Below are 16,026 nucleotides of genomic sequence, written 5' to 3' on the forward strand. Positions count from 1 at the left end.
ATGTAATATTTGAAACCTATATAAATAAGTGATGTTTAATCATTTTTACACAACTCAATTCATAATATTTTTATATTAATTATTTTTCACAAAAATATCTTAATTATGAATTATTTTTCTGAGTACAACAAATAACATGAAATACTTTAAATATTTGTCTTTTGCTTATTTAATGAATAATGTGAAAACTTCTATTGACAAGAATTATTAGATGACAACAACTATTAGTTTAAAAGATGATGAATGAAATATGATAATATGTAAAAGGTAATCAAATAGGTTTTTGATCTCATAGACATTCCTCTAGTCTTAATATGCAAGAAGAAAAACTTTTTTCTTTTTAATATAAGAAAATTTTAACTGTTCTAATTTTATTTTTTTTAATTGAGATTAGAATTGCATGATTCTAAATTTTCTTGTTATATTTTGAAGGAGACAGAATACATAGTCTTACGTGGCAATCAGCCAGAGCGCCAACAGAGCAGTTGCAGAGGGTAAACGGTGATGTCGAAGATAGAGAATGAAATCTGGATTCAATAAGTGAATGCTCGTGATTCGATAGCATTCACATCGTTTCTCTATCTAACACGATATAGTAACACCACCATCTCCATTATAGTAGACTCAACACACACTCTAACACCCAACGAAGCTCGTGAACAAGATAAGAAACAAACAAACCAACGAGGCTCTCTCTCTCATTCATTATTGATTTCGAGTGAAGAGAGAGATTCGAGATTTGCGATTCCGCAATGGCTTCTTCTTCCACGACAATGCGGTTCTCCGCGGCCTCCACCGGCGCCGAGGCGGCGCTTCCTCGCCGGAGCTCCGTCGCCGGATTCATCGGCGTCGCGGCCAGATCCTCCGCCAAATCGAGGCTCCGCTTCATCGGAAGGAACGCGAACTTGAGCCTCCGGATGAGGAGGATGAGCTCTTTCTCCGTCGTGAAGTGCGTCTCCGGAAGCGAGGCCAAGGTGCAGGATACCGTGGCCAAACAACAAGGTCTCAAGCTTTTGCTTCTCTCTCTCTCTGCTTTTTCATCGTTGTCGTCACGTTTTGTTGTTGATTTTTGTTCAGCTTTTCTCGAAAATCAAGTTGAAATTTGGCAACATTTAGTTTGGAGCAAATGTTAGCTCTGTGATTTTCTTAAAAATTTAAATAAGCATGTGAATTTGGTTGCTGTGAAGTGAGAGATGCAGTTTAGAGTTTAATTGGAGAGTGTTAACTGATCACAGGAAAACTAATTTGTGATCATTTACTTTCTTCACTTTTTAGTTTTTACGCTTTCACTGGACATGCCTTTATATGTATGCATATATGTAGGGTAATTAAGTGAAAATTCTTTTCATTGTGAGAAATGAGTACTAAAATTCTTAATCATCTTATTCAAATGGATGGTTAAGATTAAAATTAATTAAAATAATCATCCATTTATGATTATGCGACCAAGATTCATATATATTGGTCAATTATAACTTTGAACTTATGAAAATACTATGGAGAAGTCCTCATGGGTGCTAATATACTTCCATTTATTTTCTAGAAAATTAGTAGAATTGTTAAAATATTTACAACTTGCTGGATTTCATAAAATACCCCCAAAGATATAGGTTGTTAAAATAAATCTTCTAGAAAAGTGGAAATGTGTGTGTTTAAACTATAAAGTGAGAAAACTATTTTATCTTTTAAGAGTAAATTGTGACCATACAATCTTACAGAGATAGTCACGACTAAAAGCTATCAAAAAGGTCACATGATCACTTTAAAAAGTTTTTTGACTTTTATATTTTAATTTTGATAATTTTTTATGTTACATCTAAAATGGTCAAGATTAGTTCTTTTCACCCTCAAATGAAAGCTTCCCTCTCATTTGACATGTGTGTGATATAACATGCATGCTCCTGCCTTGTTAGCATTGGAAAAGGATTGAGATCCAATATTTTCTTGGTAATGTTAGTAAAGCACACAAGTCATGCTTTTGAATGATATCTCATTTTTCAACCACCAAAGTTCTTATCAAATTGGTTTTTATGTTTTACCCCCCCTCCCCCCCCTCCGCGTTCCAATTGATATAATATAATGGTTGAATATTGTCTCATTAAGCTGCCTTATTGCTGCTTTGAGTCATGACAAGTTATGCAGAAGTTTGTGGATTTGGATTCTTTTTTTATGCTGACATGAAATACATGGTTTATTGTTGGAACAGGGTTCCCTCACTAGCTTGTTGTTCTGATGAAATGGAAGAAAACAAAAGAGACAAATTTTTAAAATTTGAAATGAAGGGAAAGCTTGCAAAGAAAATTCTGTTTCTTGAGTTTTCTTTTGTTTGTACTCTCTCTTTATTTTCTCTTAAACCAAAATGTAGAAACTTTCAAATTTAAAAAATTTTCTCTCCATTCAAACATGTGGTAGTTTAACATTATCCAGATTTAATCATTAATATTTTGTTATCTTCTCTTTGGGGGTAGAATGAGAAGGGGAGTTTTTGACAGAAACTATTCCTAAGTCCTGACCTTTTAACAAGTTACCAATAGTTATATTGTGTCCAAAAACTTCATTATGGCCTGATTAATCTTTTGTTTTTATTGTTTCTTTTAGAAGCTACAACCTCTCTCAGCTCCTTCACGCCAGATGCTTCATCTATTGCCTCAAGTATTAAATACCATGCAGAGTTCACTCCATTGTTTTCTCCAGAGAATTTTGATCTACCACAGGCTTTTCTTGCAACTGCACAAAGTGTTCGAGATTCTCTCATTATAAACTGGAATGCTACCTATGATTACTATGAGAAACTGAATGTTAAGCAGGCATATTACCTTTCGATGGAATTTTTGCAGGTTGGGTGCTACCATAATTATTTGAATAGCTTCAGACATTTCTGGCATCTAATGTTTGTTTCCATTTATTTTTCTATCTTGCAGGGTAGAGCATTATTAAATGCAATAGGCAATCTAGAGCTAACTGGTCCCTATGCTGAGGCTTTGAGCAAGCTCGGGCATAAATTAGAAAGTGTGGCATACCAGGTGTGAATTTCCTACTGTATCTCTTCTTTCTCATTTTTAATTCTATAATGTGGAATGTTTCACTGCTCTCTAAACTTAATGTTTATATAGCCAGAACCCCATAAGTCAACATCAAAATGACCTCTTCAGTTAAAAAAAACTGATGCGCTTTCCAAAATATTAGTCAAAAAAGGACCAATTATGTTTTTCTTCCAATAGCATATTTGCAATGGAGTAAGTCAATTGATGTGCTTCAAATTCTTATCAAGTTCCTTTTTCTACATTTCCCCCCAAAATGTTGCTGACTCACAAACCTTTTTATTTTACTGAGCACCTACTGCAACAGGAGTAATCTAATCAAAGTTAATATTTGGCTGCATTTTCTTAGAGTTGAGCAATTCATTTTGTTTGGCCAATGATAGGAGCCAGATGCTGCACTTGGAAATGGTGGTCTTGGGCGTCTTGCTTCATGTTTCTTGGACTCTTTGGCAACCTTGAACTATCCAGCTTGGGGTTATGGATTGAGATATAAGTATGGTTTATTTAAACAGCGAATAACCAAAGATGGGCAGGAGGAAGTTGCTGAAGATTGGCTTGAGGTATGTTTAATTATTTATTGACAAGTGCTATTGGCATGTACTTAAAAATTAAAATTATAATGTTTGCATCAACACCAAAATCTTTCAGTTCTGTTAATATTTCTTTCTTTGCTTGTGACCTCGTCAAACAGATGGGCAATCCCTGGGAGATTATTAGAAATGATGTTTCATATCCTGTAAAGTTCTATGGCAAGGTTGTTTCAGGGTCAGATGGTAAAAAACATTGGATTGGAGGAGAAGATATAAAAGCTGTTGCACATGATGTTCCCATACCAGGATATAAAACTAAGACTACAATCAACTTGAGACTTTGGTCTACAAAAGCTGCATCAGAAGAATTTGATTTATCTGCTTTTAATGCTGGAAGGCACACTGAAGCATCTGAGGCTCTAGCAAATGCTGAAAAGGTTTGGATGATATAGCTAGTGTAAACTCCTTTATTAATGGTAAAAGACCCTATGAATCTATAAATGGACCAATTGGATAATTGGTGTGAGAATAAGTATTGCAAAAAATAAGTATTGTAAAAATCAATCCTCTCCATGAGTATAATGTATCATTTCATATTGTCTTTCGGAATCTTTATAATGACCTATATGAGTCTGTATGTTCCATGTAAATTTTGTGGAAAATATGGAGGCTTTCCAGTTAATTTCAATTTGTTAAAATCTGAATGAGTTAATAAAAGGACATTTCATATGGTATTTCTTATTCAAATTCAGATATGCTATATACTCTACCCTGGGGATGAACCAATAGAGGGCAAGATCCTTCGCCTCAAGCAACAATATACTTTATGTTCTGCTTCTCTTCAAGACATCATTGCTCGTTTTGAGAGAAGATCAGGAGCAAATGTTAATTGGGAAGAGTTTCCCGAGAAGGTTGCAGTGCAGATGAATGATACTCACCCAACGTTGTGCATCCCAGAGCTCATGAGAATTTTAATAGATGTAAAGGGCTTAAATTGGAAGGATGCTTGGAATATTACACAAAGGTATTCTATCTTATTTATTTATTTTAGTAAGAGATGACTGGTGATCTCTTATTATCAGTTAATGCATGATCTGAGTTGGTTGACTGAATATATACTATCTGCCACTGTGATCTAGGACTGTAGCATATACAAACCACACTGTTCTTCCAGAGGCATTAGAGAAATGGAGCTTGGATCTTATGCAGAAACTGCTTCCACGCCATATTGAGATAATAGAAATGATTGACGAGGAGGTAATACTGAAATATATGCATAAACTCTCTTCTTTTGGGGTACAGGCATTGAGTTGTTGCTGATATCCATGCCTTGCAGCTGGTTCGGACCATAATTGCAGAATATGGCACAGAAAATTCAGACTTGCTGGAGAAAAAATTGAAGGAAATGAGAATACTAGAAAATGTCGAATTGACTGCAGAATTTGCAGATATACTGGTTAAGTCCAAAGAGGCCATTGATATTCCTAGTGAGGAGCAGCAAAGTTCTGAACAAGCAGAAGCAGAAGACGAAAAAGATGATGATGAAGTGGAAGCAGTTGCTAAAAAGAATGGAACAGATGAAAGTTCCATTGAGGATGAGAAAGAAGAGTTGCCTGAGCCAGTACCAGAACCACCAAAATTGGTTCGTATGGCAAATTTGTGTGTTGTGGGTGGTCATGCAGTGAATGGGGTTGCAGAGATACATAGTGAAATTGTAAAAGATGATGTTTTCAATGCATTTTATAAGGTAAATATTTCCTTGGTCAATGCGATGTAGTGCTTGAATTGAGTAATGTTTCTAAATATCTGCAATCCATTTGAAATCACCAAATAACTCTTAGCAGTCAACACTTATCTCGACCAATGGGAGGAAACAACTTTTTCTTGCCAAAAGGGAATAATAGCCATATAAAATATGGATGTTTCCACATTTTTCCTGTTTCAAACTGATTGCTCCATGCTCTTAGAACGTGGGTTATGAGCCTAACTCAACCCTACAAAATTGGTTTGCAAGACGAGGGTTGTTCCCCACATACATTAATTTGGCCATATCACTACTCGATGTGGGATCTTGGATACTAGTGTGCACTACAGTAACTGATATACACTAATACATGCATGCTGCCATTAAAAGATAAAAGTAACTTCCCACACTTTTTATGATATGTATTTAGTATATGCACCTGTAATAGCATTTGGTCCTTTTCTGTTTTCTTTAGATTATGACAAGATTTTAGAGAAATTGTTTATATCATTGACCTCTATGCCATGTTTCTTGTAGTTGTGGCCCGAGAAGTTCCAAAACAAAACAAATGGTGTGACACCAAGGAGATGGATCAGGTTCTGCAATCCAGATCTGAGTAAAATAATAACCGAGTGGATAGGTACTGAGGATTGGGTCCTAAATACTGGAAAATTGGCCGAGCTACGGAAGGTAGTTACTATTATTTAATTTATTGTTCTCGTTCTTATCCTAGTCTTGAATTTTTCCTTCATAAAATTAAAGAGGGGTTTGCAATTTGTTTTTATATGAATGTCAAGTTTTGCTGCACCAATTATACTACCAGATAGCCTAATGCTTCTTGAAAACAAATTTTCTCCAATTTTGGCAGTTTATAATTCTTGATACAAGTTTTCCCAAAAGAACCTACTATAAATAAGAAACATAATTGCTTCTATCTAACCTCTGAAATGTAACTTTCTTGCATTTGTTGATCTCCTTCAAAAACTTATTTTTCAATGAAATAAATTGTCTTATTCAGGAAGTTATGAAATATCTTTTTAAATCAGAATTCCAGGATTAGCTTAATTTCATTCAGCCTTATTAGAATACATATTTAATGAAATTGTAAATTTAGTATTTATAATGCTATTAAAGGTATTTGTGGGTATTTTGTGAAATTGGTAAATTAGCATTTAGCATGTTATAGACTAAGTTGTGTTTTCATTAGCATCACTTGATCATATTAGTCTCAACCTATTTTCGTAATCCCTGTAATTATAGCTGACCATATTAGTATCATTTATGACTAGTTTGTAGACAATGAGGATCTACAAGTGCAGTGGAGGGAAGCAAAGAGGAGTAACAAAGTTAAAGTTGCAGCATTCATCAGAGAAAAAACAGGGTATTCTGTCAGTCCTGATGCAATGTTTGACATCCAGGTAAGATGTTTTTTTAGATTGGCTCTTGATTGGGCTGTAAGTTTTAAAAATGGACTGAAAATTGAAAATGTTGTAACGGTCTCACATTGGTCATTGGTCATATATTGTGATTATTGTAATTTGGTTTACAATCAAGGCAGGCTATTAGATACCATCATGGTTATCAAACTTTCGAGTTAACTTTGAAACTCTTACAATTTTACGAGTCTACGTAAACAAACGATTTAACTGTCTAGTAAACTCTTTTTTGGATAAACTCGTGTAAACTCTTGAATCAGCTAGCGAGTCAACGAGTTTGAAATCAATTATAATTCTTACCCCCTATAGATCCACAACGACAATGTTTCACCATGACTCAAACAATTTGAAGAAATTAACTCCTTTTTAAAATGTTCACTTCAGTAACTTATGTTTTTATGAATTTATTATATAATTTGGTCATATAGATCTAGCCTTATTTTAGGAAAGTAATAATTCTGTTTTGCTTATATAATGTGCAAAGTATCATAAGTAATGAACACGAAAATGTCCTTTTCAAATGCCTAAGCTTGCCTTGTTAGATGTATAGTCTAGCTCAACATAGGCTGAAAATAGGCTAGGCTGTAGGTCATTGATAGCCCACCTGTCATATTCCCATTTTCCTACCCGATTATAAATTACTTTTAAACATCAAATTTTGTACTTTGAAGATACAATCCTTTCTCCTGACAATTTTGTTACGTGTGAGTTCAATTTCTACCCAATCCATTTGTACTCCCTATATAGTTTTGCTAAACTATTCACTGTTGGCTTTATTATTTTTGTTTAGGTCAAGAGAATCCATGAATATAAGCGACAATTAATGAACATATTTGGAATTGTTTACCGATACAAGAAGATGAAAGAAATGAGTGCGGCAGAAAGGGAAGCAAATTTTGTTCCTAGAGTTTGTATATTTGGGGGAAAAGCATTTGCTACATATGTGCAAGCCAAGAGAATTGTGAAATTTATTACAGATGTTGGGGCTACAGTAAATCATGACCCTGAAATAGGAGATCTACTTAAGGTACATATGACTCTGTTTTCCAACAGCTTTTTTTCATTTGTTGGTTTATGTTTTGTTAGGCATATTGTTGTTGAAAATAAAGATCTAAAGCATTATTCCTATACCAGTACTTTGGCCTCAGGATCTTTTTTGGGTTTTATATTTGACTTTTATGATCTATAAGCAAGTTGCTCATATGTTGTTAATTTGAAATGAATTTGCATTTTGTATAGAAATAATTTTTTAGTAAAATTTAATATGAACACCACATTGGAAATGTAAGTCCTTATGGTATGGCATTCTGCTATGCAAATATAGAAGAAAAAATATATGTACCCAGAGAAAGGAAAAGACAAAAAACAACTGTACGGTAACATAACATATCATCAAACTGTGTACACATGCAATATTCCAAAATATACACACATATAAGTACTTCTGTTTACTATTAAAACCAACAAATTTCCACTCTGATCAAAGCTTATTGTTTGGTCCTATGACACTGTTGTTGGCATCCTTGGATACATTTCTCTTAGTGGACAATGTTCGTCCTATAGAAGAAATAATAAAACAATTCTGGGATATTCTTGCATTGTATATCCCCCTGCTGCTGTGTACAGAGATCCATATTCCATTCAGTTGTTTTAATTTTTGCCCCTCTATAAATAAGATTTGCATCATCAGTTTTCTAATATACTAAATATGGAGAATAAATTTCTCTATTTTTGCCATTTATTTTATAGAAAACATTATCATCTCAGAGGGGAGTGATTGGAAGGAATGGTTTACCAAATTTCTTTAAAGCCTGATACTTTTTTTTTCTTTATTGTTGCCTTTCTTACTGGACAAAACTTCTAGAATTCTTGGGTACTTTGTTAATTTCCTACAATTTTTTCAGTAAGGTCAGATTTTTGCAAGTGGATGCTACAAAATATTGTTAATTTGTTTTTTATTTGGTTGTTTATGTTTAATCAGGTTGTTTTTGTCCCTGATTATAATGTCAGTGTTGCCGAGATGCTTATTCCAGCAAGTGAATTGTCACAACATATCAGGTAGTTATATTTCATATAGTTGGTTTGCATTATTCTTTGGATTGTACACTTTTACTTAAATGGTGATCTACATGTACTAATTAACATGATTCTGCCATTTGCACTGATTGCAACTGTTCAAATTTTGACATGAATAGCTTTAAATAGAAAACATTGAGTCAATCACATCAAATTGTCTAATATTCATATGTTAATCAAGATGTAGTTCATACGACCAACTACTGCTACTTTTGTGCATGGAAAATTGAGCATGTTATCTTGAAGAAAATACTCGAAAAATTGTAAAAGGTGTTTCTGTTGTGTCCAAACATATTGCATATTCAACCTAGGTTTGTTTAGAAAGTATCAAGAGAAGTTTCTGGTATCGATAGTCTTTATCTTGACATATATGGCATCTTCACAATGTGAAAGCAAAAATTACTGGTGTTAGATCAGAATCTCAAGGTAAACAACTTCATCCCTTGAATTACTGGTGTTGTATAGGAAGGTATGAGAGAAGTACTGGCAATTTCCTGAATTCCTGTATAGATTGAGATTAGCTTGAAGAATCTCTAGCAACAAAACTAAGATTGCTCCAATAGAGAAAATAATACATAATTTTGAACCCAAACTTGTTTTAAGTAGTTAGACTTTTAACTAAAATTGATCCGATAAAGTCAGATTGAGTTTACAGGATTGTTTGACGAGAATGAGTCTGAAAATTTCATTGACAACTAAGAACTGATATATTGATATTGACGGGTCCTTTTCAAGTACGTAAAGCAGAGGATAGTCATACTTTCAATTGTGAATGGAAATATGTATCAAGTATTAGGGAAAACATTTTAATTTTGGTAAAAAAAATTACCTAATATCCAGTCTTGACCAATGACATGTGAGAGTGAGATTGGCACTCAACGTGCATTGGGAAATGGGATACAGGTACAACAGACATACACTAATTTGTGTTCCCTGTTCTGCTCGTGTAGTACTGCTGGAATGGAGGCAAGTGGAACTAGCAATATGAAATTTGCAATGAATGGCTGCATATTGATTGGAACTTTAGATGGGGCCAATGTTGAAATAAGGGAAGAGGTTGGTGCAGACAACTTCTTCCTCTTTGGTGCCAAGGCTCATGAAATTGCTGGGCTGAGGAAAGAAAGAGCAGAGGGAAAGGTCTGTCTTAATACCCATGTTGTGCATTTTACTTACTGTGAAACATAGTTAATGCCATGCTGTTTGGGGCATACAAGCATAGAACAAATATTCCACTGTTGAAGTTTCTAATGTTAGTAATAAGAAATTCACGGATCCAATGACTTCAAAAGAATTGAACGAGGAGCCATATGAAGTGAAATCCCATGTACGGTTTTGTAGTGTGGCAGTAAGGGTGACTTATCTGTCAACTTTTCCACTTCTCAATGGATTGGCAGTAATTTTTTTACTGCATGTACATTCCCAAAATGATGATGTTTTTCCAAAATCAAACTTTGTTGTTCAGCATCTTGGACTAGCCATCCTTTAGAAGGTATTGTTAAAAGGTCATCAATTCCTAATGAAATGGATGTAACCGTAACTTGACGGAATCCCAAGAGTCTTTACTTGATCCAGGAATTATTGACAAATTTTCTAAAACTTAAATGATTATAAGCTAACCCAGTAGGTTTTTTTAATCCAGTTTGTGCCTGATCCACGATTTGAAGAAGTTAAAGAATTTGTCAGAAGTGGCGTTTTTGGATCTTACAACTATGACGAATTGATGGGATCCTTAGAAGGAAATGAAGGTTTTGGTCGAGCAGATTATTTCCTTGTAGGGAAAGACTTCCCCAGCTACATAGAATGCCAAGAGAAGGTTGATGAAGCATACCGTGACCAAACTGTGAGTTTGTATTTTCCTATTTGCTGACGAATATTTGTTTCACATGCTATAGCCTGTTGGAACCATGCACCAATTCCATCTTTATTATAAGCATGTTTCATCAGATGAAAAATACTAGCAACACACTCTTTTGAACACTCTTTATTATTGTTTGAAATTAATTAAAAATCAGAAGTTTTAGGTCTCACTTTATAACGAGTCTTACCCATGATTTTGTAGTTTCTTATAAATTTTTACCAATAGCAAACAGTGCTTTTTTTTTTTTGTTCAACCACTGTAATTAGGATTTTTGGATGCCTGGTGGGACCCTGAGGTATCCTCATAGGCTTCAATCATTTGGACTGACTATAAAACTAATCTTCGATCCGAGACTTAGACACATTTAAAACTTCCCGTCCCTTTCTAAGAATGTATTCTGTGAGGATCGAATCCAATTCAACGTGTGTTGCTAATTGAGTTACACCCATTGGATTAGCATGTTTGAAGGACTGTATTAGTGTTACTAGCACTTCTTTTCATCTGATATTCACTCAACTTTTCTTTTGGTCAAAGTATTTTCCTCATTTATCTATTATGAACTGTATTCAGTTGGTATAGCTCTATTGTCCATGGTTGTTCTGTTCCTTCATGATAGTTGCTTTCATGTTTATCTTTGGCACTAACATTTGTAAATCATATGGATGCAGAAATGGACAAGAATGTCAATATTGAACACAGCAGGTTCATACAAGTTTAGCAGTGACCGCACGATTCATGAATATGCCCGAGAGATATGGAACATTGAACCAGTCCAATTGCCATAGAGGAGTATAGAGAATCGGTGCCACGTGGTTGTGATGATCACTGCATAGCTTAATTCCTCGTAGCAGAGAATAAAATATAACTTCGCGTAGAGACGCGCTTTAAGGGTGCGCTCATAGTCAAAATAAGCTTGCAGTTCTGTAATATATATGTTTTATGGGTACTTCGTCGGTGTAAATCAAACCTTTGTCTTATAATAATAAATATCAAATTGTTTTGGCTTCAAATTCAGTCCTATATTGTCTCAAGCTTCATTTCTTAAGCCTGTCTTAGATTCATAATTTTGAGTTTAATTTTTATATACCGACATAATTAAAAAATTATAGCATTAAACAATTAAAAATTATTTTAGAATAATTTTTAATATAGTTATTATAAAAGTTAATAAATTTATTATATATTATAATTTGTGATTAAATGAGAGTATAATATAAATGTATTTAATTAAATTTTAATTATTTATTATACTCATTAATATATATTGTTAGTGTAACGTTTCTACATAAGTTAACAAGAATTATATCTTGTTATAAATTTTTTCTATTTATTATCTCAAAAAGAATATTCTATTTATTAATATTATGTGGTGATAGTGAATTGATATAGAATGCCTGTGTAAAAAGTTATACATTAATACATATAAATTAGATTGATTTTAATTTTAATGCACTATTAGTATATAGAGTTTTATATTGTTAATTAATTAAAAATTATTTTAAATGGTCTTATAATTTTATAACTAAATGACAATAAAAAATTGCATTGTCACAATTATATTCTTTATACTAAATGTTTCAAAGCTTGTGAACTACTGATTTCAAGATACTTTTTAAACTGTTGGTCTGCTGTCTTAAATAAATGTTCACTTACAGTATATAGTTGGGCAGTCATGATCTTCGACTGTGGTTCACACTTCACAATAATTTCTACTTCAGTATCAAGCTTTTTGATATTTTCATAGTCGCGTCGCGCTTACTATTATATTTTTTCGGTGAGGACTTACTTTTATATTTGTATATGAACTTTTTTAATATCAAAGATTCTTCCGTAACTATGATTACAAGTCCAATTTAAATTTAAATATTGTTTTAATAGGATAATCTTATTAAAATGGAAGACAATACTTAACAAAAATATTTATTTTTTACTAGAAAATTAAGAAAAATTACTTTAGAAAGATTTGGAGTTATATGTGAAAATCAGATCCCAAATTGAAATTTACTTAGATGAACATACCCTTTCATATTTTAACATTAATAGAAACTTCTATGGTTGGAGTAGGTCAAAATTTTCCTCATGCTGGAATTTCCAATTCATTCATCAAACTGATAGTAACACCATACTAATCAAATAAAATAAAAAAATCCTTATAAACTCAAAACATCCAAATAGTAGTGATGACTTGCAGTACAAGGAAACCCAAAACATATGACCTCCTACTTTCCCAAAATTTATACTCATTTATGCCAACTATTATGGGAAAGTGAAAAATGGCAACCAAGAAAATTGTTCCAAAAAACAATTGCCAGTAGTAATAAAATTGAACCAAACTGAATAATGCCTCAAAATCCTTGAGATGAAATGTCTCTCTTATGCCACAGCTGGCATGTCCTTGAGCCATGGATCCAATGGCTTGCCAATTGAGTACACAATGAAACCAATCTCACGTAGCTTCTCCACATCCACAATGTTCCTTCCATCAAAAACAAATGCTGGTTTTCTCATGTTGTCATACACCTTCTGATAATCAAGACTCTTGAACTCATCCCACTCAGTTAGAATGCAAACACCATCTGCATCCTTTGTTGCCTCATAAGCATCCCAAACCACACTAACTTTCTTCTCAGTTGTAGGACTAGTTGGCTGCAAGTGAATAGGGTGGTCCCAATCAAACTTGTTCATCCATAAATCCCTCTGAATTTGGTCCTCAGTGACCTGTGGATCATATATGCTTAGGCGCGCCTTGTCGCCGAGTAGTCCCTTGCACACATCAATGGCTGGTGTCTCCCTTGTGTCACCAGTGTCCTTCTTGAATGCAAACCCAAGAATTGCTATCTTTTTGGTTGCAACAGTGTTAAACATTGACGAAACCACGCGGTTCACGAACCGGCTCTTCTGATAATCATTGACCTTGATCACTTGTTTCCAGTACTCAGCCACCTCTGGAAGGCCATTACATTCACAGATGTAGACAAGGTTCAAGATGTCCTTCTGGAAGCAGGATCCACCAAAACCAACACTAGCATTGAGGAATTTCGGTCCAATCCTTGTGTCTGTGCCAACAGCATAGGAAACTTGTGTGACATTTGCCCCAGTGGCCTCACAAAGTGCTGACATAGCATTCACAGATGAAATTCTCTGTGCCAAAAAGGCATTAGCAGCAAGCTTGGATAGCTCAGCAGACCAGAGGTTTGTGGTTAGAATTTTCTTCTCAGGAACCCAATGAGCATACACATTTTTCAATGTTTGAATTGCTTTTTGGCCTTCTGGGGTCTCCCTGCCTCCAATTAGGACTCGATCCGGGTTGAAAAGATCTTGGATTGCAGTTCCCTCAGCAAGGAATTCAGGGTTTGAAAGGATTTGGAACTTGATTCCCTTTCCATTGTGAGTCAAAATCTTCTCTATGGCCTCAGCAGTTTTCACAGGGACAGTGGATTTCTCCACCACAATCTTGTCACTCTTGGAGACATCAGCAATCATGCGTGCTGCACTCTCCCAGTAAGTCAAATCTGCAGCCTTTCCGGCTCCAAGACCACGAGTTTTTGTCGGGGTGTTGACGGAGACGAACACTATGTCGGCCTCATAGACATGTTTCTCAACATCAGTGCTGAAGAAAAGGTTCTTGCCACGACATTGCTTCACCACATCATCAAGGCCTGGCTCATAGATAGGGAGCTGGTCACTGTTCCATGCTGCAATCCTGGATTTAGAGATGTCAACAACAGCCACTTCAATTGAGGGGCATTTCAGTGCAATGACTGCCATTGTTGGACCCCCCACATATCCAGCCCCAATGCAGCAAATCTTCAGCATTTTTTCTTTTCTAAAACAACCTGTCCAATGAGGGGTTCAAATGCATCAGTACTTAACTACAAGTATAAATTTAAAATCAGATATTTCATTTTCTTTATGAGTAAATAGTTCATGCATTGACAATGTAAAAGTTTTCCGCATTGTCATCTAATCACAAATTGTTATGTATGCATGTATAGTAAGTTTGTCGACTTTTACAATAAAAAACTTAAAAGTCATGTTAATCATAATTTTTTATTGGTTGACAGTATAAAACCTTGTATACTAACAATACTTTTTTTATAATACTAACACTGCATAATAAGGGGGAAGAACAATTTGCAATCATTTCTATTTTAGAGGACTATGAGGCAAGGCACATAGCTTGTCTTCAGAAGTTCAGAAAAGAATTCATATTTGTTGGTGGAAAATGTGAACAGCACACATCAAATTTCTGTGATGAATCAACAGACCAACAAGGCACAGCCTCCCTGGTAATACTAGCCAACAGAGACTACATGTTACTTTGTTCCAACAGGATACAAAATGAAACTAATCTATTTCAAAATTAGAACCAACACCTTGTGGAATCTAAAAGTGGCATGGCATCAACGAAATAGTAATCAACTCATTTTCTTCTTATCATACAGCAAGTACTCAGAGAAGAGGTTAAGAGTATCCAGATCTAACAGATGCATCCAAGGGTTGATGATTTAATGATTAACTTATACATGACTACAGGTTGACCACTCAGACCAATCTTAAGAAAGGTAGATTTAGCACTCTGTAGATAAAAATAAATGCTTGATATTTCTATTAATACTTTAACAACCACTGATTATAGTAGATGAATAGATCCAATGCCAAAGAGGTTCAAAACAAAGCCCATGACAGCATTGGATCAAACATAAAATTGAACAACTTACCATACAAGAAAGAGAAAATGGCTAAAGATCTACACACTCATACACAAATCAGAATCAAACCCATCATCAACAAGAACTAACTACACCCCATCACAATTGTTAAGACCAAATTTACAGCCACAATGATTCAGCTCATAACATGATACCATAGTAAAACAAGATTTAAAATTTGACATAATCTTGAACACAAGATACCAAATCAGGAAATGGGGTGTCAAGTAGTAAACTTTACCTGCTGCAGAGATGAATCTCCTTGACTAGGGAAAGAAAATAAGGTAGAAGAACAAAGAGAAAGAGAGAAAAAAAGTTTATTATGTGGGAGAAGTGCCAGCAAAGCTTATTATAAATACTATAAGCAAATCTTGGTTTGGTGGATGCTATTACCAAAAGGGACAGGCTTTCTTTGTGAGAGAGATGTGTTTGGTGAAAAGAAGCTTTCTATTGTATATTGGTGGGGCATTGTTCTAGAGTGAAAGTGAGGGCAATATTGGAAACATAAGTGAATTCACACAAGTGTCCATGAACGAACATGTTCGCACGTTTCCACATTTTTTGTTGTTGTTTGTGTGTCTCAGTTTCTGTATCAACTTCAAGCACGTTGTCAATGTCACTAGTCCATC

At 34.5% G+C, this 16,026-nt stretch overlaps 2 protein-coding genes across 3 annotated transcripts; one reads left to right on the plus strand and one right to left on the minus strand.

Moving 5' to 3' along the window:
• The first annotated feature begins 561 nt into the window (after positions 1–561).
• Positions 562–11,699, plus strand: LOC114400673 (alpha-1,4 glucan phosphorylase L isozyme, chloroplastic/amyloplastic-like). Of its 2 annotated transcripts, XM_028363244.1 has the most exons (16): positions 562–793; positions 842–1,002; positions 2,599–2,837; positions 2,922–3,023; positions 3,425–3,601; positions 3,733–4,008; positions 4,324–4,595; positions 4,711–4,828; positions 4,908–5,318; positions 5,853–6,005; positions 6,605–6,733; positions 7,542–7,778; positions 8,733–8,809; positions 9,778–9,964; positions 10,467–10,667; positions 11,354–11,699. In XM_028363244.1, exons 1-16 carry the CDS (start codon positions 753–755, stop codon positions 11,468–11,470), a joined length of 2,898 nt encoding a protein of 965 aa, XP_028219045.1. In that variant the 5' UTR covers positions 562–752; the 3' UTR covers positions 11,471–11,699. The 2 variants fall into 2 exon arrangements, with proteins under 2 accessions (XP_028219045.1, XP_028219044.1); XM_028363243.1 differs by having other exon boundaries at positions 562–1,002.
• A 1,057-nt stretch (positions 11,700–12,756) lies between these two features.
• LOC114400269 (UDP-glucose 6-dehydrogenase 1-like) lies at positions 12,757–15,753 on the minus strand. The gene is made up of 2 exons (XM_028362631.1): positions 15,639–15,753; positions 12,757–14,521 (listed from the first exon to the last, which is right to left on the minus strand). Exon 2 carries the CDS (start codon positions 14,499–14,501, stop codon positions 13,059–13,061), a length of 1,443 nt encoding a protein of 480 aa, XP_028218432.1. The 5' UTR covers positions 14,502–14,521; positions 15,639–15,753; the 3' UTR covers positions 12,757–13,058.
• Between the last annotated feature and the right edge of the window lie 273 nt (positions 15,754–16,026).

Source organism: Glycine soja, chromosome 19 (assembly GCF_004193775.1).
Source record: "Glycine soja cultivar W05 chromosome 19, ASM419377v2, whole genome shotgun sequence".
Lineage (NCBI taxonomy): Eukaryota > Viridiplantae > Streptophyta > Magnoliopsida > Fabales > Fabaceae > Glycine > Glycine soja.

Excerpts from the sequence above, each read along its gene's own strand:
- LOC114400673 (XM_028363243.1), top strand. The coding sequence starts at position 753 with ATGGCTTCTTCTTCCACGACAATGCGGTTCTCCGCGGCCTCCACCGGC. Across the intron at positions 4,009-4,323 it reads CTCTAGCAAATGCTGAAAAG|ATATGCTATATACTCTACCC; the intron begins GTTTGGATGATA and ends ATTCAAATTCAG. Across the intron at positions 9,965-10,466 it reads AAGAAAGAGCAGAGGGAAAG|TTTGTGCCTGATCCACGATT; the intron begins GTCTGTCTTAAT and ends TTTTTAATCCAG.
- LOC114400269 (XM_028362631.1), bottom strand. The coding sequence starts at position 14,501 with ATGCTGAAGATTTGCTGCATTGGGGCTGGATATGTGGGGGGTCCAACA.